General features: G+C 38.0%; 2 protein-coding genes across 2 annotated transcripts; one reads left to right on the top strand and one right to left on the bottom strand.

Annotated features, from left to right (window-relative positions):
• Positions 1-1,647: 1,647 nt before the first annotated feature.
• On the top strand, positions 1,648-19,742 carry LOC127642515 (peroxisome proliferator-activated receptor gamma coactivator 1-alpha-like). Its single transcript, XM_052125146.1, has 9 exons — positions 1,648-1,764; positions 3,177-4,074; positions 5,039-5,084; positions 5,702-5,766; positions 6,922-7,468; positions 7,841-7,916; positions 8,067-8,185; positions 8,287-8,417; positions 15,433-19,742. Exons 1-9 carry the CDS (start codon positions 1,690-1,692, stop codon positions 15,522-15,524), a joined length of 2,049 nt encoding a protein of 682 aa, XP_051981106.1. The 5' UTR covers positions 1,648-1,689; the 3' UTR covers positions 15,525-19,742.
• A 1,005-nt stretch (positions 19,743-20,747) lies between these two features.
• On the bottom strand, positions 20,748-24,656 carry LOC127642516 (rod cGMP-specific 3',5'-cyclic phosphodiesterase subunit alpha-like). The gene is made up of 4 exons (XM_052125147.1): positions 24,346-24,656; positions 23,917-24,000; positions 22,921-23,080; positions 20,748-22,301 (listed from the first exon to the last, which is right to left on the bottom strand). The coding sequence occupies exons 1-4, from the start codon at positions 24,436-24,438 to the stop codon at positions 22,252-22,254; spliced, it is 387 nt and encodes a 128-aa protein (XP_051981107.1). The 5' UTR covers positions 24,439-24,656; the 3' UTR covers positions 20,748-22,251.
• Positions 24,657-25,000: the final 344 nt, after the last annotated feature.

Genomic DNA, 25,000 nt, shown 5'->3' with positions numbered 1-25,000 from the left:
GCCACCCAGACCCATATAACTTTCTTTCTTGATGGAACACCAAGGAAGAAATTCAGCAGAATGTCTTGAGCTGCTCTCCTCTATACAGTAAAAGTGGATGGGACCAGTGACTGTCACATTCACCTTTATTGTGTGAAAAACAGCAGCTTGGACATTTTACTATAAAGATCTCCTTTTGTGTTCCATTGAAAAAAGCAATGTCATATGGGTTTTGAAAGACATTTTTGGGTGAACTATCCCTTTAGCCTTTTTTTACATCCTTTAGAGCCATGTTTATGGTTGTAACCTTCACATCCAAATAAGTGCCTCTTGTAAGGAATTTAAAGCCTATGCTGAATGCTACAAGCCTGGACAGATGCATTTCTGCTTGAGAATTCAGGTACCAATGGAATTCTTCCAGTATTGTTTGGCCTCCTCCTTAAGTCTCATTGTGAGAGAGTTAAGTGTGGATATAAACTCATCTTCCCCAATAGCTGAGAGCCCCCTCTACTGGCAATGGCTTCAGTTACATCTCAACCCCTAAATGAGTCTGTGTGTGAAACAAGGGGTGCATTGAAGCACCAGGATCAGGGACAGCGGAGCACATGTTTTCATGGCATAGATGGCCGTTGCATGCCAAAATGGATTGGTACACAGAGGCTGAAACTCTCATTGCCCCTTCAGTTTCCTCAATGGACACTGAGATGCATGGACAGACCTGCCAAGTTGGCACATTAACAATTACTTAAAGGACTCAAGAACACAGTCCTGTTTCTTACTTTGTTTTCTCCACCTCATCCAGTGCTGGGCGTTTAGGACTCGTAGTTTTCCTTAGATGTCCAATAACTATGTCTTATTCCTCCAGTGGTTACAACAGAGAACACAAACCTGCTGTAAACTTTTACATCAATTGTTGATGTTTGTGTTTGAGTACCAAATTTCAAAATGCATTTCAAAGTGCTCGGGCCTTTCTGAAATTTATAGCAGACAACAGAGATTCATTCTGCACTAAAAAAAATCTCAATCTGTATTTTTGTCTTGTTTTCTAGTTAATGTATATAACCATCCTTAAAACCAGATAAAGTTACTTGAGAATCAATAGACCTTTTTCAAACTCTGGGTTTTGCAACGCGTAAGTAAATGTTCGCAGGGTAAACTTCAATAGAGGTGAATGGGAGATCACAGAATATATTATTTTCACTTTCCCATTTGCTCCAAGACCTAAATAAGAAGGTAGGTCTGAGGAAGATACCAAATTTACTTTCACTATCTCAGCAGGGTAATATAACACAAAGCATAATGTTATAAATGTACACACAATATTGAAAAAATGTATAATATAATATTATAATTTTTTTTTTAGATGTATGCTGATAAATAAGGTGCAAACACCTCTATTGTGTAAAATTATACTTGTTTTTCAGAATTTACAGTTTACATTACAATTAGCATTTTTGGGTGAACTTTACCTTTAATTTAAGAATGAAAAACCAATTTAAAAAATTACAAACTAAATGTAAATACATAATCTCTTTTAAATTATGTTTAGATATTTTTCCTGGAAAACAAGACAAAAATAAGTGTTTGCAGTGTGTTATGTCTGTATTTTAAACACACAGTGCCAGCAAATTGTAACCCCTCCACCTCTCATTCTCCCCACAGCTAAAGAAACTCCTGTTGTCGCCCCCTAATGTGCCCGTGGGCCTCGAGATGAACAAAGACGGCAGCGTGCATCGTCATAGCAGCAGGAACCAGCACGTCAAGCCCTTGAGGCCCGTACAAAAGGTGAGAGAAACTTCCACACACTTTGATTGCAGCATCAACTCAAAAGGTATGACACATTCTCCTAATAGGAAATTAATTTAACAACCTTAGTGCGAGCACATCCACCATTCACTAGCCGTTTACGCTGCTGCATATTCCCACCGCAATACTAATGCCTAATTAGCTCATGCCAGCCTTTAGAAACCACACTGAGGATTTTCATTTCAAAGTTTCACTTCAAAAGCCTGTGGTTCCTCATTCACTCCCTCCACTTTGGAACACTGCACCAAGGCTAAGGCCACTGTCGCATTGGAGTTGAGCGCAGCCATCTGTCATGCCAAAGCCACAGGGTCTACCCGGCCTAAAGGGCAATGTTCACTCCGAATATGAGATTGCATAAAATAACAAGCAATAGTTCCTGAGATACCGAGAGAATATCTTGCAACTAACCTTGGTGCATTTGTCACAGTAACCTTAGAGTGTAGTACACACTGAAATAGACAGTAGGGCGTTGAGCTGTCTCACATGGCTTGGATGTTTGGGCATTTCATAAGGGGGTTACAAAAGTCAGCTCGCTACATTCCACATAAATCTCTGTCATGGGCAAATTCTAATTACTATAACTGTCTCTTAAGTAGTTATTTTAATTTTTTATGACTTGCTTTGTAAAAGTACTAAACTTTTACCACACTTGGTTGCTTGCAAAATCAAGGTCAAGTTTATTTACACAACACAGAGAACAGAAATAATTTGGAGATGTGAAAACTGATAGTGTCGGCTCTGAATTCTGATTGGATGATCCATTATCTAAACACTTGTAAATTATTAAATATTTTTAAATTCAATATTAATCAGTTAAATGTAATATTTTATTAATAAAAGTTGCTATGTTGACTTAAATGGCCTTTAGTTATACTAACGAGATGTTATTAATTGGTGGAGGAAAAGGTAATAAAAATAATACATTTACAGTATTTATTTATACAGTATATACATAAAAATGTATATATGTAAACACACACACACATATATATATATATATATATATATATATATATATATATATATATATATATATATATATATATATACATTTTATTATATATATATATATATATATATAGCTATATATGTTTGTATACGTTAAATAATTTTATATTTAATTGTTTTATATATAGTAATATAATATAATGTTTATTAAAAATTTTTATATCAAAATTTTAAATGAAATTTAAATGTTTACAATTTCTTCCTAAATTAATACATTTTATTTTTATTACAGTATTAATGAATACATTTTAATAGCTGTTGATAGCCTATGAAAACTATTAGACACTTCCCTTAACATCCCTTAAACCTGTCTATTGTAGCTTATTGCTTCATTATAATTTATATCACAAAATTATATTAAATGTCTCCTCTTTCCTCTGCAGAAGGACAAGATAAGCACACAGGAGCGTAAGTCACGACCAGTGCGGCCCGCTGGTCATCTCTGCACTGAACTCCATCGCCACCTCACCACAGCACAGGAGGCCGAGGACACGCCCTCCGCCGACACAGAGGAAGAGGAAGATGAAGAGGACTGTGACTCGGAGGAGGAAGAGGAGGAGTCATCCAGCAGTGAGGAATGCGAGAGCATGGTGTGTGTTGAGCCGCCGAAGCCTCAGTTCTCCTCGGAGAAAGAACTGCACTCTGTAGTGGAGCTCATCAAATACATGCACACGTACTGCCTGCCCAGGCGCAAGCAGGCCAGCTGGGATCGCAAAGAGCGTGAGGCATTGGCGCGTAAGGCCAAGCCTGAGAACCCCCCAGTGCCCCGCAGTGTTCCTCAGAACTGTCATAAGCCGGCCCCCCAAACCAGTATTGGGTCCAGGCCGAGGGTACCTTTTGCTCGCCGCAGGGAGATCAAAGCCCACTCCCTGCTCAAAGAGCTTCTAGAAGCTGTCAGTTCCTTTGACGTAAGCAAGCCTTACAGAATGCACAGCCCTCCTTATACCCACTGCAGAGGGGCTGCCTCTCCTGCACAGCAGCCTATAGCTGAACCTAAAGACTCAGACTGTGAGAGCTCGCAAAAGGTCGCAAAGCGCCCCAAAAGCCCCGAGCCCGAGGAAGGATCCTTCTCGGTTAGACGCTCTCGCCGTCTGGCTTCCTTCCCTAGCCGATTCGCTAAGAGAGTACGTGTTAACTGTGGCCGATCGGAGCCCAGTGCTGGACAGTCCAGCGAAGAGGAGACCTGGGTCAAACATCCTCCCACAGAACCACCATCTGATAGCAACAAGAAGACCAACTCCCACAAGAGCTCTGAAGCCCAAAACCCATGCCGCAAAGATGGTAATTCTAAAAGATTATTGGAAAAAATATGGGTTGAAATCAAGTTCTTAAAATGATAGGTTAAAAATAGAACCATAAAGAGTTTTGGATCAATGACTTTGTTCATTTTTGCCATCCAGATCTATTAATTAAAAAAAATGGAATTCATACAAGCAATGATTTGAAACAATGATTTGAATCATTCTTCAATTATGAACATGTTTTAAATATCTCAATTAAATGTTTATATATATATATATATTAGTGTATATATATATTTGGTCAAAAATGTGAAGGTCAACATTGTAAAACGTTTAAAAGATTTTTATATAATTATTTAGATTGTTAATCTCATTATTAATTGTTAAATATAATGTAAAGTATTGAAAATAATATTTGAAAAACTTTTGTCTGTCTGGTTATACCACATAGTCAGTGTGGTATAACCAACATGCAGGAAGCCATATTTTTATCATCTTGGACATTCTTATTTATAATTTACCCTTGACCTACAACCTGATAACATTCAAAGAACCTTTGTAAGTTCCTTAAACCTCATAGTTCCAAGCATTGACACAAATGATGTATTTTCATTTTTTCTATTTGTTTTTTTTTTCAGTGAAAGTGTTTTTACAAAACCACTTATTATAAAAATCTAGATGTATCATATTTTGCGAGACTTTTTTGTTGCAAGCTGTTACATTCAATATGCCCCCCAATTAAAAAAGTTATTATTATTTAATTGCTCTAACAAATGTTGTAATTTGCTGTGCTTGGTCTCTCTGGGTTAAATAATGTTTTCTTCTCCAGTCCTATGTACAAGTGCTTTAAAAAGTACAGAAATATGCGTATCTGAAGAACTTATAATATTACATGAAGCACTTTTTAATGTCCATAAACAATAAACTGTAGCAACTCAATTACTCCACTATTTATACTGTTGATATCTCTGACAATGACACGCTGTCTGTTGTTCTAATTGCAGATAAACGCGCCTGTCTGTGTCTGCCGCTGGCTTCCAAGTCTAACGGGTATGTGTTCCATTCACATCTAATCTAGTCTAGATCCCTGGCATGCTTCCAGGCCAAAATATTAAGACCACCGTTGGACTCCGTCCATCTCCCAGATTGCCTCAAGGAGGCTTGTAGAGTTGCTGTTTCTTACACGTCCCAAAACATTCTGCAAGTCTATCAGAGTAACACGTTTTCATAAATAGCCTGAGGTTTTTCTGCTAGTTACAGTCATTAGCTTTTCTGTGCGTATACGTAGCACACTCGTTATGAAGTTAAAGGGATAGTTCACTTAAAAATGTTAATTCAGTCATCATTTATTCACCCTTATTTTCCAAACCTGAATGTCTTTCCTTTGTGAAACACTAAAGGAGATGTTAGTTATAATGTTATCCTCGGTCACCATTCACTTTCATTGCATAATTTTCCATTCAATGAACGTGAATTGGGACTATAATTCCCCAACATCTGCTTTTTTTAAAATATTTGTTGGTGCTAAAATGCCATATGTAAACCTCTATAAAAGTAAATCTTATACATTATGTTGTCTGGACTGTATCACCCTCTATTTCTGTTTTTCTTTTCCATGTAAGAGTTTAATAGACTCTGCAATCTCTTTTTCTTTTTCTCCTGATCAGAGACGCACAGTATGCCAACAAGCCCTTTGAGCAGACTCTCTGCGTGGAGCTGTGTGGCACAGCAGGTAATATTACGCACTCAGTCAGTGGGATTTTTATAAGTGTGCCGTTCTCTACATTGTGGAGCAATTACCACTTATTTCCACCTCTTATGTTCTTACACATGCCAGTAGCTTGCCAGTATTTGCACATTGCGAATTAAGCCAACAAAGATTTCTAAAGTTTCTCAGTGGTAAAGGGCTTAAGGCCAAAGTTTACTTTGGTTGTCCGTTGAGGATCACTGTGTGATGCGTGATGAAAATTTCGTAATCAGCTATGCGCCAACCATCGACTGTCCTAAAAAAAGGATCATAGTGCGCATAGGTAGAATGTGTTCATATTCGTTCACAGTCAGAAGAGTATATTTTGAAAGGCAACACGGTCAACCTGGCGTGATCTGACCTGGAATGCAGAAAAACAAAGTATACCTGGGCCTTTAGTGTGTATAGTGTGATAACTGGGGCCTGTTAAATCAATTGTTCAAATCTGAGGCATTTTACATTAAGCTAAGAGAATAAATTTTTTTTTTTAATGAAAATGTAAGTAGATTTTACGAGGTTGGTTTCTAGGCTGTTCTGGGTGGTTGTTAGCTGGTTGCTTTCTAGTCCTCGCTCAAGTTTCTATAATATTCTGGTCCCTAGATATGGCTCTGATCCCTCCTTCAATGGAAGTCTATGGGATTTCTTTTCTCCCATTTTATTGTCTGCCAGGAGAAAGTCGTAATTGCTTAGAAAAGTAACAGCACAATTCTCCTCAGAAATTTGTCTGTAGCACAAATGGAGAAGAATTACACACAAATTTGAATACTTAGGGTTAGGAGTTTGTTCATATCCCTAACCATATGTATGAGCAATAGTAATAGTGATGCTTGCCTAAAGATTAATTATTTATCTTATTTTCTTTATCAGATCATTTTTGATCTCTTTGATTCGTCTTAATTTGTTTTTACTTTGTCTGAACCTTTACTTTTGTATAATCTCAACTGTGAAGCACTTTGAGCTGCATTGAATCTTTTCCTATTTTAAAGATACTTTACTCTTTTTAAGTTTAATTAATTGTTCATTTTAGCTGTCTTATGAACTGTTGCTAATTACAGAATGTTTCCTGATATTCTAGTGCATTTGTTTGTGGTGCCCTCGTGTACGGTTTCATTGTGATTAATGAGCATATGTGTTTCGCAGGCCTCACTCCCCCCACCACACCCCCTCATAAACCAGTGGAGGACGAGCTCTTCAAACCAGACGGCAAAGCTGAGCTCACCACCAAGAGCTCGTTCCTGGCTCGGGCGCACATACGCAAGCTCCCAGAGCAGACAGAACTGTACGCCCAGCTGCGCCGGATGGGCCAAGCAGGCGATGCAGACTCGAAGGGCGGCACACAACGCGCATATGGGGACCACGACTACTGCCTACTGGGTTTGGGTGAGAGTCGCAAGAGACCAGCGGTGACGCAGTGCCACTTGGAAGTGCAAGGAAAGGAGGAGGAGAGTGGTGTGAAGAATGAGGAAATGGAAGGACAGGAGGAGATGGATTTCTTGAAAGCCCTAGACTACCAGCAGTGGACTGGAAACACATGGGGCCTGCCTGCAGACTTGCCCACAGAGTTACCCACGCCCAGCCCAGAGCAGACCTATGAACTCTCTCCTATCCGTTCTCCTTCCCCAGAGCTGGACGCCCAGTCCCCTGTGTCCTGCTCACCCCCCTCCCCTAACTGCAAACTCTCCTTCAGGTACTGAATATGTCCTATGCTGAAATGCTGTAGCAAGATGCTAGTCTTTTTCGGCATAAAGTCTGGTCCACATTGAATCTTATTCTGGCCATAAACCAATTTTTTTTGCCTTTCAAAAAGATTCAACCGCAAAAATGTGTGGACCTTGTTCAGAGTAGCACCATATCTTTAATGGAAATAAAAACAAGGCTGCGAGGGATCCATTTATTAGTTAAATCAAACTGAAACACAAATTTATTTCCAGGCAGTCAGATTGGAACTTGTGATTTCAGCCAGCCAGTTACCAGTTTTGTGTGCCATCAAGATGCTAGCTAATTTCTTTTGCCATTTATTGGCCATTTTGTGTAACTCAGCCCTGTATGTCTCTTTCAGCGATGAGAGCTCTGAGACGTGCCATGAAGCAACAGAAAAAAAGAGCAAGACAAAGTGTGGACAAGAGAATAATGAGGTAGGACATGTTTTCAAACATGATTTTACTACTGATTTTAGTAGTAGCTGAACTAACTTTTTATCAAATGCATGTAATGTCTTGTTCGTTTTGGTTGAACTATCGCTTTATGTGCTGTTAAAGGGAATATTTGTTCTAATTACCTTCCAGAACAAGTGCCAAGTGATCTACATTCACAACCTTCCGAGCAGTGTCACTCAGTCCATGCTGCGGAAGCGCTTCGAGGCCTTCGGTCAAACGGATGACTGCAAAGTTGTCATAAAAAACGAGTGAGTTCCATTTCTGTCTGCTCACCTGACATTGTTATGACCTTAAAACTGAGTGGGATCAGGAGCATTGATGTTTTCAATGTGTTTGTGTGTCTATTTAGGGAGCGTTGTGGAGTTATCACACTTAGGTCCACTCAGAGCGGCCAAACCCCACAGCACAGGCGGGACTCGCGGGGTCCGAGTGGGGGAAACAGCAGCCGACAGTTTGGAAGGAAGCGTTACATAGATCTGGGTAAGAGAACAGAGAGATTCCTGTCTCTTTGATGTGGCCTTTGTCTGGTGGTCTGTTCTGAGTCAGAGGAAGGTGTCCTCTCATTCCTAAGCTAATAAATGGCCTAATTCAGCTTCATTTGCATTTAAATAGATGAAAAGACTTTTCCATTCTTGGTTGACCTATTTGAAAAAAGCAGGGTACAGTTTTAATTATAGCGAGGCCAATGCCGCAGTGCTTAGCCATTGCAGCAAACTGAGAGACTGAACAATCTGTGAAGTTGGTTCCAGACAGTGATAATGAAGAAGCTGCTCTTTGCTCATTTGATGACTTGCTCATTTTTAAACAGGACTCATGTGAGCCAGTGTGCTGAGTCAGATTCTATGTAAACATTTGGTTAGGGAAGAGATTACAATAATGTTGTTCTCACTAGTAGTCAACCGATATAGGTTTTTCATTGGCCAAATCTAATATGAAGGCTGGGAATCTACCTCTTAGACACCACTGTATGTATCGCTTCAAAAGTCTGAAACCACATTGAAAAACTGTACATATCACTGTACATATGTCAATCACTGTACATATCGGTCTACCATTGTATATATCAGTCAGCCTCTTCTAGGGTCATTTTTATTTGTGTAGCACCTTTCACAACACATGTTGTGCGACAGGTGCGACATCTGGTGTGGGTTAAATCTATTTTACCTCTTCAAAATGAAGCACACAAAAGAATATTATAAAGGCAAAAGATGTGCACTGCATTAATTTGATCATTTATGTTTTTGCAAGAAGGGTTTATAATTATTTTATAATGATTATGAATTGATTCTCAAAAAGGCAGAATCAATTCTGAGTTCAGTTTAAACCGCTGCAGCGCAGTAGCATTTTTGTGTGCGCCAGAGACAAAGCGAGATCCTAGAAACAAATTATCAGACGTGCATATACTAAAGCCAAACGCACACTACAAAACTGACTTGATGTATCAAACACATGACCATCGTTCCAAGTAAACCCATCCAGAAAAGTCCATCAATGAAACTGGGAGTTTATTCGTGATAACATGTCAACAAACAATATGAAATATGGGCTCACACCCATTATTGCACTGATGTGCACAGAAAGGGAAAAAACAGCTGAAAAAAATGACGAGACTGTATCGATCAATTGACGTATATAACTGTGTATATTGCTAAATATATTGATGGAATACATGGATTTTGGTATCAACCTCAGTATTAACCCTTAATTGCATCATTATAGTTGCGGATGTTGTATGTGATGTCAGAGAAATGACGGAACTTAAATCGCTCACTTATTAAAAGAAGGCCATTGACGCTACCTGTCTCAGATCTGAGTGTGCACTCACCCTCAAAAATGGAGGATGTGACAATGGCTGCTTGCGAGGCCGACGCGCTTGTAAAGCGAATAACCTCTTAAGTCTTGGCAGGCGTCGACAGTGCGCTCGAAAATAAAATAGATCGGCAGCCACTGCACATATTGCGGAGGTGGAAACCCATGTTACTGAAGCAGAAGCACACAGAGCCATGGTGGAAGATACTGTCATGAAAGGCAATGCCGAGCTGGCCGGGATTAAAAAAGTCTAGACGTGGCCCTTGAGAAGCTGTATGATATGGAAAACAGAAAGAGATGGTGCAACATCAGAATAACTGGCCTGCCATAGTATGAGGAGTGTACGAACCCAGTTTCGTTTCTCAAATCCTGGCTACCTACTCTGTTGAACATCAACTGGTGAAGACAGACACCACGCTCTAGCACATCATTCTTCTGCGGGTGAGCGACCCCAAGCGATGATTGTAAAACTTCATAATTTCTCGACAAAGTGTGCATTTTGCAAGCCGCTCGTGCTGCTGATCAACTACCCTACAATCACTATTTCCATTTAAGAGGATTTCTCAGTGGCGATTTCTCAGAAGAGACAAGCATTTGGGGCTGTGAAGAATTGGGTCCATGAGCGGGGAATTGGTTTGCGATGATCTACCCGGCGATCCTTATGGTGCTGTACGAAGGCGGCAAGCTCTTCAAAGAGCCTAAGGACGTCGAAGCTTTTCTGGCGATCCTGCCTACTAAAACATCCACCTCCACTGGTGGCTCAACTCAGCTAGATGGGACTGAACAACACTTACCAGGTCAATATTTGATTTAGGGGTCACTTGTGTGTGAACACTAAATGTTACAACCAACCAATGTCAAAATTTATATAAGCTCTCGCAGGACTTTCAAACTTGTTGTACAGAGTTAGGATTTACACACACATTTTCAAAATTTGCTGAATGGCAGTGTGAACATAGTGTGATCGCTGACGATTTCAACTGTACACTCTTACCAAAGCTTGATAAATCTTCTCCATCAAATGACTAGTGGATACTTGGTGGATGCTACATCCAAGAGACAAAGAGTATACCTTTTTCTCTGGAATACATAAAACTTGAAGTAGAATAGATTACTTATTTCACCTAAGGTGTTTTTACATAATATAATAGACTGTAATATAGGCAGTATTGTCATATTAGACAGTGCGGCTGTGTTTCTTACCCTGTGTTTACCCAACTTTACATATAACCTGCAAAAAAGGTGATGTATGTATTTACTAAAAAGCCTAATAAATACATGGCCAACCTTCTGCACTGCCGATCTTATGCCCAAGTCTCATTTCCACCATTAAGGGTGAAATTGGAGTCCCTTGTCATGATAATAAGGCCATTTTTAGAATGTTTTACAAGAAGCTCAACATGTCTCCATTATACTCTGGCCCAGTTGAATCTATGAACAATTTTCTTACAAAACTATCTCTGCCAGATGATTCTGAGGAGCAAAGACATTTCTTGAACAAACCAATTGAAATTAGAGACATTTTTTATTGCATTAGTAAATTTTCTAATGGACAGGTGCCTAGGCCAGATGGATTCACCACAGAATTCTTCAAAAAGTTTAAGGACTCTTTGGTTAATTCTATGCATGACATGATTCAATTGTCTTTTAATTTTGGGAATCTCCCTAACTCTATGATGGAGGCCAACATTTGTGTTATTCTAAAGAAAGGAAATCCCCCTGATGAACGTGACTCCTACCATCCCATTTCCTTTCTTAATGTGGATTTAAAAATACTAGCTAAGATCCTGGCCACCCTCCCAACTATCATCAGTATGGATCAGACAGGTTTAATCAAGGGGAGATCCTCTGCCCATAATGTTAGAAGGTTACTTAATATCATTCAGCTCTCTAGTTAGTGTGCAAGTGGTGGCATATTCATGTCATTGGATGCTGAAAAGGTATTCGACAGGGTCGTGTGGCCATATATTTATTTATTTTTTTCGGTACTATCCAAATTTAACTTGGATAACAACTTATATATACACCCCACAGCTTTTATAATAACAAATGGTCAATCCCCTAAATTTAATCTGTCAGGGGGCACCAGACAGGGTTGTTCATTGTCCCCGCTGATGTTTGTAATGGCTAATGAACCTCTAGCGGTGGCTATTAGAGGAGACTCGTCCTTTAGGGGGATTTGCCTAGGGAAGAAGCTCCATAAAATTTTCTCTTTATTCAGATGATGTTTTAATCTATTTAGAGTCTCCACAATGTTCTATTCCCAAAGTAATTGACCTGATTTCTGATTTTGGCTCAGTCTCTGGTTATAAGATTAACTTCTCAAAATCTGAAGCAATGTCACTAAGTAATGTTCACTCCCCGGATTCAACAGTCTCTTTACCTTTTATATGGTCACCTTCTGGATTCAAATACTTGGGTATAAATATTTCACCACAATTGGAGCGCTTATACCAAATTAATATTATTCCAGTTGTTAGATCTATTGAGTCCGACTTAGACAGATGGTGCAGCCTACCACTATCATTGCTGGAATATATACATCTTGTTAAGATTAATATATTACCGCATCTGTTAAACTATTTTCAAATGTTACCTGTTTTACTTCCCATCAAATCTTGAGACAGCTGCGTGGCTCTGTCATTTATTTTATTTGGTGAAAGAAACAACCCAGACTGAGATATAGTTACCTTTCATTGCCTAACAGCTTGGAGGATTAGTGCTCCCCTGTTAAAGTTTTATAAATTCTCTGCTCAGCGCAGATTAATCTTGGAGTGGTTAGTAGTTGACCACAATTCTACTTTGGTTAGTGCCAAAGCAGCAACTCTTGGGTCTGTTGTACCTTGCTTTACATCTCACCTTCAAAGTTGTCAGATCTTACTAAAGGTAACTTAATAAAAAAAATAAAAAATATGGTTAAAATGTGGATGCAAATCTGTAAAGCCATGGGCTTCTACACACATCTTTCATTTTCAACACCATTACCCAGACTTCCCTCCTGGTATGAATGACGAGATGGTACTATGGAAGGAAAAAGGCATCTGTGTTATAGGGGACGTGATAGAAAACGTATCGGTTACCTAACGTAACCTCGGTTCTCTCTAGATGAGGGAACGAGTATTGCGTAAAGTAATCTTCTCAATTAGAAGAACAGATGAAAATTCCAATGCCTCGTTCCGGATCCAGGTGGTTTTATAACATACTCATGAATTCCCACAAAAATAATGGGGACAAGGCCAGAGAACTGTGGGAGAGCGATATTGGGGAAGAAATCACCACTTACAATCACTCCAAGTTTAAGGTATAAAATAAACCGAAATGTGTCTGATTTTTTGAAATAAGTGTAAAGCATCAGAGAGATTCAATGATTTTGGAGTTGTGGAAAGATTCAGCACTTCTGGTCCCTTGTTCTTTTTGAAATGGAAAATATATTTTGCTGTCCACTACAATTGGGGTTGAAGGCCTGCCTACTAGGAAGTACTCAGGAATTCCCTTATAAATTTCAAGTTACTCATCTTCTGCAAATTCTTTTAAAATGTGCCTGCAAATGCATTGTCATTCTATGGATAAAGGACCAAAGCCCCTCAGTTGTTCCGTGGATAAACATAGCTAACGGGCTCATTCCTTATGAGGCCATTTCCACTGCATTAAATTATAAACCCTTTAAATTCTATAAGACTTGGGACCTTTTCATTGGATATTAGTGGGTGGACAAGGCACAAATAGTGTCCCTGGGAATCCAGATGGTTGCATAGAGAGGTTAAAAGATGAAAGACGAAAAGATTAAGTTTTGTGCCATCTGTGTTCACAATCCATAAATATTTAAAAGTCTTTAAGTATTTTTTATACTGTATTATTACTATAATTTTCTGGTTTAATTACTCTTGTTTATTCATTTATTTATCCTTTTTATTATTGTTGATGTTGTTATTTTTAGCATTGTTACTCAGTTAAATACTTGTTTGGTTTTGTTATAGTTTATGTTAAAAAAAATTATTCTGTTGTCACATTTTACAAGTCTTAGACTGGAGAAGGTATGTAACATTTTTGTACCAATATGATTTTTGTTAAGAATTCCAAATATAGCGATTGTACTGTCACATGCTAAGTGATCTATAATAGGTTTAAAACAAATACAGTTGTAGTATGGATTGGGGGGAGGATCTGTAAGTAGGAAGGTGAAGTTTATTTCTTTAGTTGATATATTTTAGAGCTGCTGTAGGTGGTATGGACAAATAATATTGTATATTTGTGCATATCATCAAAGTGTGAAATCTCATAAAAATTGAGACATGTTAATCAAGTTCTGTATCGTTTTAATTGTTGAAAGATAAAAATAAAACTATTTTGCTCTGGTTGTAATCCTGTATTAATGAAATTATTCTCAAACCTAGCCATTGTACAGTGCAGACCAGTAAAGTATTCAGACCCCTTCCTTTTTTTCACATTTTGATATGTTGCAGACTTGCGCTAAAATGCTGTATTTTTTTTCACATCAATCTACACTCCATACCCCATAATGACAAAGCAAAAAACAGTTTTTAAAAAAATTTGCTAATTTATTACAAAGAAAAAAATGAAATATCACATTGACATTAGTATTCAGACCCTTTGCTTTGACACTTGAAATTTAGCTCCGGTGCATCCCATTTCTCTGGAACATCTTTAAGATGTTTCTACACTTTGATTGGAGTCCTGCGGCAAATTCAATTGATTGGACATGATTTAGAAAGGCACACACCTGTCTATACAAGGTCTCACAGCTGAAAATGCATATCAGAGCAAAAACCAAGCCATAAGGTCGAAGGAACTGCCTGCAGAGCTCAGAGACAGGATTGTGTCGAGGCACAGATCTGGGGAAGGCTACACAATTATTTTGGCTGCATTGAAGGTTCCCAAGAGGAAGAAGTTTGGAACAACCAGGACAATGTAAGAAGTTTGGAACAACCTGAATGTCACTCTGGATGAGCTCCAGAGATCATGTGTGGTGATGGGAGAAACTTGCAGAAGGACAACCATCACTGCCACACTCCACTGATCTGGGCTTTATGACTCGGTGAATGTACTTGAGTGGCCCAGCCAGAGCACAGACTTGAAATCGAACATATCTGGAGAGACCTGAAAATGGCTGTCCACTGACGGTCCCCATCCAACCTGACAGAGCTTGAGAGGATCTGCAGAAAAGAATGGCAGAAAAGCCCCAAATCCAGGTGTGCAAAGCTTGTCGCATCATACTCAAAAAGACTTGAAACTGTAATCACTGCCAAAGGTGTTTCAACTAAGTACTGAGTTAAGGGTCTAACTACTTATGTCAATGTGATATTTCAGTTTTTTTGTTTAGAATAAATTTGCAAAGTTATCAAAAATAATTTTTTTTGCTTTGTCGATATGGGGTATGGAATTTAGATTGATGTGACAAAAATAATAATTTAAAGCATTTTAGCACAAGACTGCAACATAAAATGTAAAAACATTAAGGGTTCTGAATGCACTGTATGTATTGGTCAACCACTGTTGGTTGTCAATGTAAATATTGGTCTATCACTAGTCCTCAAATCATACCTTCTGTGTTTTGCTGTTATAGGAAGCAGAAATATATTTCAAAAAGATTTTGTATTATATTTAAAGTGCTATTAAGAAAATTCTCTAGTAATATGAACTAACTCTTCAGTGTTTTTCTGTTTAGATGAGGCAGGTCCTGGCCCAGTGAAGAGCAAGTATGATGCACTGGACTTTGACGCTCTTCTGAAGGAGGCTCAGAGAAGCCTGCATCGCTGACACACATTGCAACGCGTCGAGCATTGCCACCCCTTCCGAGACTCACCTCAGTACCTCAACCAAGGCACCTCTTCATGTTTACATTTTGAACATTTAAATATAAAAAATGACCTTGTCACTTGTAACTGAGGATCGGAGGACATTGGGGAAGGACAACCAGTGAACAAACGAACAAGAAACCGCTCTGACAACACCGGACACAAGTGCTGCTTCTTGTGTGTGTGTTTGTGTTTGATGCCATTCATGACGTTGCAAGCGGCTCGGGCTTCGTAGCAAACCGCACTCTTTTCCGTTTGTTGTCGTGACGTGCGTGTGTGTTTTTATTTTATTTTTATAAACCCTTTATCACTCTTCATAGACCTGCAGGGGGCTTTAACCATTTTGTTGTACAAATATATAAACAATAACTGCTTTGTATTAGCAAAACTTTGTGGATGTTTAAATCTCTCTCTCTCTATGTGTGTTTGTATGTGTGCGTGTGTGTGTGCGTGTGTGTGTGCGTGTGTGCGTGCGTGCGTGTGTGTGTGTGTGTGTGTGTGTGTGTGTGTGTGTGTGTGTGTGTGTGTGGATGAAAAGTGGATAAAAAAAAGGCAAACAAAAAGAATCCTGACAAGGTAGAGTTTACAATTCAAAAAGGAAAGGAAAAACAATAGTCTTTTTGTAATTTTAGTGCTTCCTTGATTTCATCTATGCACTCAAACGAGGTAGTGCTTCTTTGGTCTGGCCTCTATCCTCCTTTGGTCTTGAAGAAGCTTTTGCTGCTGGCTGCCAGAAACAATTGAGCAAATGAGTCTATTGTCCAAACCAACCCTACTGTACTACCTTAAAGGTGCTGTAAGTGATTGTTTTTGCAATATCACACATAAAATTCCCCTATTACCTGACATATACCTGTCTCTGTTACAATGTATACAGTAATAGAGTCAGAGGATCAGGCCATGCTTTTGTGTTCAGAGTTGTTGACTTGTCTATGGAGGGCGGGGTTAATTGAGTGGCTAAGTCTAGCGAAGGTAAGCAAAACAAATTGAAATTGCTAACAGCACCTTTAAAGGGTGAAGTGTGTAATTTATACATGTTAAAATACCTGTATGTAGAGACAATTGTAAGCTATTTGTAGGTTGATTCCCCAAAGAATTGTAAACAGTTTTTTTCTTTGGCGCTATCAAAACATTGCTCTAATTGAGCATCCTATAATAGCAACATTGGCTCAACTGGTGTGAAAACCTGTTTACCTTCTGATAGTGATGCAGAAAATACACACTTCACTTTTAACTTGCCAATGATGTATTTTAATTGTTTGTCAGATGTGAACCTATCCTGTTAAGAACCCATCTCATAATTTATATTTTCATAAACGTTTCGAAATTTCAAGGAATAGAATGTACCCGTCACAAATGCGATTGTGTCCACCATCCTGTCCATCCTATTGGTCTTAATTTGAAAGTACAGTTTAGTGGTAAGACTCTCCCAGTAGCACAGCCATTGGAGACATCAGACAAGTCTTTCTCCTGGATGTTGACTCAAAGTGCTCTCAATGGCAGAACTTGAGAGAAAGATGGTGATGTATAAGGAGGAAGAGCTTTCCTAAAACTATTTCCAGAGCTTAATCTCATAAGAGATACAGTCGTATCTCTGCTTTGTTTACAGGTCACTCTCTCATACTCTCTTACTCTGAGCTCAAACACTTTTTTTACTCTCCTATCTAACAGGTGAAGATCTGCGGGTTTTTTCTAGCTCTTACCTTGTGGCTAATTCTCTATTTGTCCTCTGTCTGTTTTTTTAAATGTGTACCTGTGTATAACTGCGTGCGTCGTCCGTGTCTTTAGCAGGCTCTTGTGATGGGTTTGCCCCATATTATACGCTGGGAGTCGAAGTGTGTTCACTCGTACCTGTTGCTTTTATTCTGCGGGGTCACCCTCCTCCCCTTGAACCCTAGGCCTGTGGATCTAGTACAAATGTGAGTGTGTGCTGGTGTAGGGATGGTTATAAGCCTCTCTTTACTCTCGCATTATCTCTGCCTCTCCCGTTTATCCAGTTACCTCCACTGAAACACCCCAAACCTGAATGTTTACATGACTGAATTCTCTTTTGACTTTAATAGAGCGCACACTAAGTACAGAACGCCTTATTCAGTGTTAAAAGTACCCTAATTAGGACGTGCCTTGCTGGCTTCCCTCTTAAGGTACTAAGAAGTTACTTTGAATACTACATACTGCTTTTGACCAATTTTAAACTGCCCAATATGATCTTGAGAAGAAGAAAAGTCCCTGAATGAGTGTTTGTGCTTAGTATGCATACTACTAAACAATTGAGAGAATGTGCTGGTTTACATGATTATATAAGAGTATAAATATATAGAGATATATAATGTGTATATAGCACTGTGTCTTGTGTAAACATGAAATGTATGGTTATGTGCTGTACAGCGATGTGGTAATCTTGTTGTGGTAACAAGAGTGGATCTGATTGGTTAATGTTTTAAAGGGCAGGGGAAAACTTGATGATGCAGCGTTAAGCAATACAGGGAGCTACAGAAGGGAATTTTCAATGATTATGGCTTCATAAGTCAAACACAGTTGTATAGAGTATCCCTTTAGAAATTGTTGAATTTTCTTTTCTTTATTTAATGACTTTAATAGGTTAGATTTTTTTATTTTTTATGCAATTGAGATGCAATACCGTTAATCTAAGAGAGCCTTTCTCAAAAACAGAAGGATGTATTTAAGAGATCAGTTGTTTTATTGAAATCAGTTCTTGTACTGTATGTCATAGATTGCTGTAGTGAAACCGCTTGAATCATTAAAAAAAAAAAAGGTTGATGTTCAGGATCACTGGCCAAGAAGGACTTTATATATAAATAAGAAAAATACACAGACAGTCCATTTTCACAAGGAGAGCCTTAAACCTTATGGGAAAACAAAGCTATCAGTCCTGTCTGATCTCCTTTACAATCCAATGTTTCTTTACCGAAATAATTTAACTTTTTCAATATATCTATATTAAAAAAGGTATATACATATATATGATTATATATATACATATATATATTTGTGTGTTTGTGTAGATAAATATATAGAAGCTATAATTTGTTATAGACCATTTTATTCAGTGTTTCAGAACACTTCAATACATTTGAACTTAATGATAGTGGTGGAAAACATTACACTGTTGATCTAGAATGTACAAATTATTAAAAAAAAATGGAGAAAAAAAATAGAAAAACTTCCAAAGGGAACCTTCTTTAAATGCAATACATACTGTATTTCAGTCCTCATTTCAGCAATCTCAAGACAAAGTTGACCAAAAATTACATTTGCTGTTGGATACAGAAGTGTGGTACCACATCAAAATCCATTTCACAAATGTCACGATCGTTTGGCCTGGCCCTTAAATCTACGTATGTGTGTGCATTCTTCCCCTCTTTTTAGTTAGTAGAAAATGTCACTTTTAATTCACTACATCTGTTGCCCTGCAATTTATTGTTCACAAAGTAGGCCTACATGCTCTTGCAATATTGAAGAGAATTTGCTTTATATTGTCTGTGCTAAACCTTGGGTCATTTTTATCAAGAAGTGGATCTAGCGTGAGTCATTTGTTAACAAAATGCCTCTAATGTCATCATACATCCATGTCACATTGTCTTGCAGTTCAAGACCTTGTCTGTTGTGGAAACAAAATTGGAGTCAAATGGCATATGTTGTTTTCTTTGTCTTGTTTTTATTGATTTTTGACTCTTCTAATGTCTGTCAAATTCACAATGATTTTTCATTTTTTAACCTAGTTCGTGGTAAATACTGCTAGTAAGATTTTATATTTTTTACATATATTTTGTTTTATTTTGAGTTTTATTTATAAGCCACTTAGCTAGGATCTCTTTAAATGGTGTTGGTTTTATTTTCAATTTCGATTTTCGGTATTGTGTGATTTCATATGTCTTGAGAATGTGGAGACAAATGCATTTCACTATTTTTAAATAGTTAAAATCTAGTTTCCTAGATCAAATTATCTATATAGCATAAATTATTTGATGTCATAAATTATATTTTAATTCATGTAAATAGTTTAAAAAAGCAGACAATGGCTTCCTTTTAAACTGAACACATTTCTCTTCCGAGATTGTTTACATTATTAAACTGTAGAAACTGATCCTCATATACTGTAAAAAAGAAAAAAGTACATTGTTTTGCCTCCAAAAAATAAAATCCATAATGAACAACATTCAACTTCATTGTAATTCATTCCTGTGCTGAGTTACTCCGTATATTCATGCCAGAACATATACAATGCATGCATTGTGCATCATATTGCATGCTGCAGTAGACTGCAATAATAACTTCCACAGAAATGAATCCCTTTTGCGCTATTCTTAGAACGAGTGCTGAATAGCAATCTGGGCATGTTAGAAATAGGAGGATTTAAAAAGAAACCACCAGCAACATCAGCATCTGCTTTAAGACCATGACTTTTTTTTTTTTTTTTTTTTTCATGTTTTAGTGCAATTAGGCATTGCATAGACAGAAAAGCTCAGCTGGAAGCTGTCTCATTGGATAGAATGCATTGAAATCACAACCAATAGGAAATCACATTATATTTGTCTCCATGCAGAGTGCCTATGATTTTAGATTGCGAGGCTAATTGTGGCAGCTCTTTTTATTGAGGGTATGTAGCAGAACATGCTGAAAGAAACAACTGTCAATGCAGCCATCGGGAGCTTGTGAGGCAATTTACCGCTCTGTTGGTTAGTGATTCAGATGTCAGAATGATCATTCCCTACGGAATCTTCCTGTTAAAGGGTTGTGTGCGTGTGCGTGCGCGTGCGTGCGTATGAGCTGTCACGTCAGAGCTAATTTTAGCTTTTGAGGTGGTTGCAGATTTCTTGACTCTACCTCTTTGCTGTGTGAGAGAGGTAAATGTAACATAAGACGTGACATCATAGACCATTGACGTGCAGTGACTGCGTTTGTGACATGACGTAAATGCTGCCATGGAGCCTGCCCCTTTCTGCTGCCCTGCCAATCAGCTCTTACCCATCCCAGTCGATTATGCCAACACCCCCTAGGTGTTATCCAATGCTTTTATAAGACTGTTATGTATGTTCCAATGGGACAGTTAGTACTAGCACACACACACATAACAGTGTACTGCATCCTAGAGGCAAAAGATTTTGCACAGCAACAGTTACAATGCTATAAATAGAGAGAGGCATGGCTCAGAAAGTTCTCATTTGATCTTTTATTTATGCATTGCTACATATTAATATTAATAGCATAAAATTGTAATATGTATTTTTCACCTGTATACATACTACACTCTGTTTGTTCACTATGTATAGTGGAGTCCGAAAAACTCGGAATTCTACACATTCTATTTAGCATTTATTTACTTTGATACAAATTATCAACGTAACAACTTAGGAAAATGTGAATCGAACATTTTTATTTCCTATTACTATTAGAACTTCTATATATTAGTATACACCGATCAGCCACAACATTAAAACCACATGCCTAATATTGTGTAGGTCCCCCTCTTGCAGCAAAAACATTCTGAGATGCTATTATTCTCACCACAGTGGTTATCGGAGTTACCGTAGATTTCGTCAGTTCAAACCTGTTTGGCCATTCTCCATTGACTTCTCTCATCAACAAGGCCTTTCCTTCCACAGAACTGCCCCTAACTGGATGTTTTTTGTTTTTGGCACCATTTGGAGTAAATTCTAGAGCCTGTTGTGCCTGAAAATCCCAGGAAATCAGCAGTTACAGAAATACTCAAACCAGCACATCTGGCACCAACAATCATCCATGCGATTATCTAATCAGCCAATCGTGTAGCAGCAGTACAATGCATAAAATCATGCAGATACAGATCAGGAGCTTCAGTTAATATTCACATAAACCATCAGAATGGGGAAAAATGTCATTTGGACCATGGCATGATTGTTGGTGCCAGATGGGTATTTCTGTAACTGCTGATCTCCTGGGATTTTCATGCACAACAGTCTCTAGAATTTACTCCAAATGGTCCCAAAAACAAAATAAAATGCCTTGTTAAGGAGAGAGGTCAACGGAGAATGGCCAGACTGGTTCACTTACAGGAAGGCTACTGTAACTCAGATAGCCAATCTATACAATTGTGGTGAGAAGAATATAATTCAAACCTTGAGGCGGATAAGCTACAACAGCAGAAGACCATGTCAGGCACTTTATTAGGACCATAGTGTTCCTAATAAAGTGCTCAGTGAGTGTAAATTATATTAGTATATATATTTACACAGTATGATTTGAAAATGTTACAAAGAGTATGTTGTGTGCTTCAATGGAAGCAAGAAAATCTTTTTCATAAAAAGAAGCTAACATGGCCAATAGGAAAAATTTGTGGGACATTTTCAAGTAAATTAGAAAATGAAATCCTAGAGTTTTTTTATTTCCAGGATTAAATTTGATTTTCAAATCCAGATTTTCAATGTCAACAACTGTATGTTATTTAGTATATATGAGTGGCCTAATCTGCACAGGTTTGTTAAAGACATAATCTCAACCCTGGTGTCACCATTCTGTGATATTACAAGAAACCAGTCTTTTTCTATCACTAAATGGTTTTCTTTAACTATAAACTCTGGGCTTGTGTAATAATAGTGTGAGAGGACATCCTGCAGACAAAATTATGAAAGTGGATCAAATTATGATTACATTGACGTGCATTTGTCTGTTTTTCTGGAGTTTGACATCTAGGTGATGACACAGGTCTTGGACTGTGATGCACTCTGGGCCACATTACCTGTGAGGAAAGTAATAGCAGATCAGGGAAGCATACATTGTACAGGTTTCAGCTAGATGGATATACAACAAAAGAGTAATATTTTCTAAAAGAAAGTCTAAAAAGTAGACTTGTTAAAACATTATTCACACGTTCACAAGTTATTTTTATTATTAGTCTACTAATAATGTCCAATATCATATGTAAATGCACCACAGGAGAGTTGTTATTTTTGTATTTTTTTTCTTCTTCAGAAAGTCAAGGAAATTTCCAACACAGTGTCATTTCCACCACATCACCTATTCGGTATTGTGTTAATACAATTCTGTGGTGAAATGAAGGTGAAGCAAATTACATTTTTAGTGTTCATTTTAGTTTTCTTTAAAACGTGGTCTTTTCAACCAGGGGCTAATGAGTGGTCTACTGTATACCAGAGGACCTTTGTGGGACCCTTCATCACAGGGCCCAGGACAATACTCCTAGTTGTTCCTCCCATAATGATGAACAGCCTTAACCAGCATAAACCAGTCTGAACCACCTTTGAAAAAGTAATGGTATCTAAAGGTCTAAGCTACACTTTTTAGCAAGGTATATATTATCTAAGGACTACAAGTTACCGTTTGACTTATCACTTTTTTACCTTGTTTGGTGGTGGCTGCAGCTTCCTCTTTAGCTTTCTTGGCCTCTTCAAGTTTGGCCATCTTGGCTTCATATACTTCTTTGAGAGCGTTCCACTCCTTCCTGTTGTTCAGAAGACGATCTAACATGGGTGTGATCTCCACATGGAAGCGAGAGAACTCCTGCAATAAAGATTGGGCTTGAGTAAAGGGAGTATTGAAGATGGGTAGAAATGTTCAGAAATATATAGTAATTGAAGTTGATTCCGATTGTGCTTTGAATTTTTAAGTTGTTTATAACATGGATATTTTGGGGTGATAAAGTTAAAAGTGATAAAGCCAAAATACCTCATCTACATATTGGATAGTGCTTTATCCCTTAATATTGTATGTTTTTATATATGGGTCAAAAATGTTAGTGTATAACAAATTTTTCACACAAAGCTATTGAATGGCTTCAAAGGAAACTTGACTACTTTATGGTACTTGTTTGTCATTTTTTGGAGCTTGATATTATAAATCACCAACCACTTGTGTTGAATGCAGAGGAGCAGCCGGTGCATTGTGTAAATTATATTTTTGGGTGAACTATCCCCAACTCATTTCATCTCATGCATTACAGCAACAATATGGGATGTAGCACTATACAATATATAGATTTGTAGAGACATTCATATGTACCCAGTTTGGCTCAATTTATCATCCCAAAGATCCAGGAACTGTATGAGTAATGGGAGAAACTGCTCTAAGCTTGACAAGCAATCAAATAAGCTTTAATATTTGCAGACTTGATAGCTGGGAGTGTCTAAGACACCTCTAAATCCAGGCAGGTCTACATTGGGTCAATAAAATAAACAAGTATACAGTCATCTGATCAAGATGTGCACTGTGCATTTCTGCTGATGGATATGTATTTGTTTCCTGATGGACTCTCAGGTGGATGCCATGAACATTTAGATGAGTAGATCAATGAAGTCCCATATGTAGTTTTGTTTAATGATTGAAATGGAGGACCTCACCTTGTACACAAAAGCACAGACAAAATCAATAAAACCACACTGCAGTTTGGGAAGTTCATCTGCTTTGTTCCGGTCCATCATGGGCTGGGGAAGAAACAAGCATGCTCTTAACTCTAACAAAATGAAAAACTGCAATCTACCAATGCACAGTAAAGAACAGTGTGACTAAACTGTAAAGTTTGATGGAACTTTTCATTTCCAATCACTATTGTGTAAAACAGGGAGTTTGGGAGTGGTCTGGTTGACTGGGCAATTGTGACCACTCTTTCTGATTCACTGCACCGCATAATAGGCAGTACATCACTACATGACCCATGGGAACTTTTTCATTCTTTACTCCCTTTCTCTCTCTCTCTCTGTCTTCTTCTTCTTCTTCTTTCTCACCCTCTCCCAACACCTCCCACCCCTTCATTCCAGGCAATCTCTTACAATGGGCTGCTGCTCCAACACTGTTCTCTCCAGATCACCCTGTTCCCAGAATTCTGCTGCCACAGACAACGCCACCTGCAGGATAGTGCACATACAGCTACTGTCAATATTAAGTTAATATTTATTAACTTAATATGGAATTTCTAAAAATTACTCTTATCATTTACTCATCTTCATGCCATCCCAGCTGTGTATGACTTTCTTTCTTCTGTAGAACACAAACAAAGATTTTTAGAATAATTTCTCAGCTCTGTAAGTCCTCACTGCTCAAGTGAATGGGTACCAAAATTTTGAAGCTCCAAAATGCATATAATGCAGCATTATAGTACTCCATGTGACTCCAGTGGATAAATCCATATTTTCAGAAGCGATATGAGAAACAGATACATTTTAAAGACCTATTTACTATAAAATTCTCCTCCTAGCCCAGTAGGTGGCAATATGCATGGAGAATGCAAATGGCCAAAAAACTAAGAAGAATGTGAAATAGATGAGGAGATTGATAGTAAAAAAAACACTTAAATATTTATCTATTTCTCAACCACACTTATATTGATTATTTTATTTTTTAACCAAGCAAGTCACATAAGAACAGAATTCTTATTTACAATAACAGTCTGGCGGGAGGACAACAGCCTCCTGAATCATGCAAAAA

This window comes from Xyrauchen texanus, unplaced genomic scaffold, assembly GCF_025860055.1.
Source record: "Xyrauchen texanus isolate HMW12.3.18 unplaced genomic scaffold, RBS_HiC_50CHRs HiC_scaffold_669, whole genome shotgun sequence".
Classification (NCBI taxonomy): Eukaryota; Metazoa; Chordata; class Actinopteri; order Cypriniformes; family Catostomidae; genus Xyrauchen; species Xyrauchen texanus.
This window is presented reverse-complemented; position numbering and strand designations above follow the sequence as displayed.

Excerpts from the sequence above, each read along its gene's own strand:
- LOC127642515 (XM_052125146.1), top strand. The coding sequence starts at position 1,690 with ATGAACAAAGACGGCAGCGTGCATCGTCATAGCAGCAGGAACCAGCAC. Across the intron at positions 1,765-3,176 it reads CCTTGAGGCCCGTACAAAAG|AAGGACAAGATAAGCACACA; the intron begins GTGAGAGAAACT and ends TTTCCTCTGCAG. Across the intron at positions 8,418-15,432 it reads GAAGCGTTACATAGATCTGG|ATGAGGCAGGTCCTGGCCCA; the intron begins GTAAGAGAACAG and ends TTTTCTGTTTAG.
- LOC127642516 (XM_052125147.1), bottom strand. The coding sequence starts at position 24,438 with ATGTGCACTATCCTGCAGGTGGCGTTGTCTGTGGCAGCAGAATTCTGG. Across the intron at positions 24,001-24,345 it reads TGTTGGAGCAGCAGCCCATT|CCCATGATGGACCGGAACAA; the intron begins GTAAGAGATTGC and ends TTTCTTCCCCAG. Across the intron at positions 23,081-23,916 it reads TCTGTGCTTTTGTGTACAAG|GAGTTCTCTCGCTTCCATGT; the intron begins GTGAGGTCCTCC and ends TCTTTATTGCAG.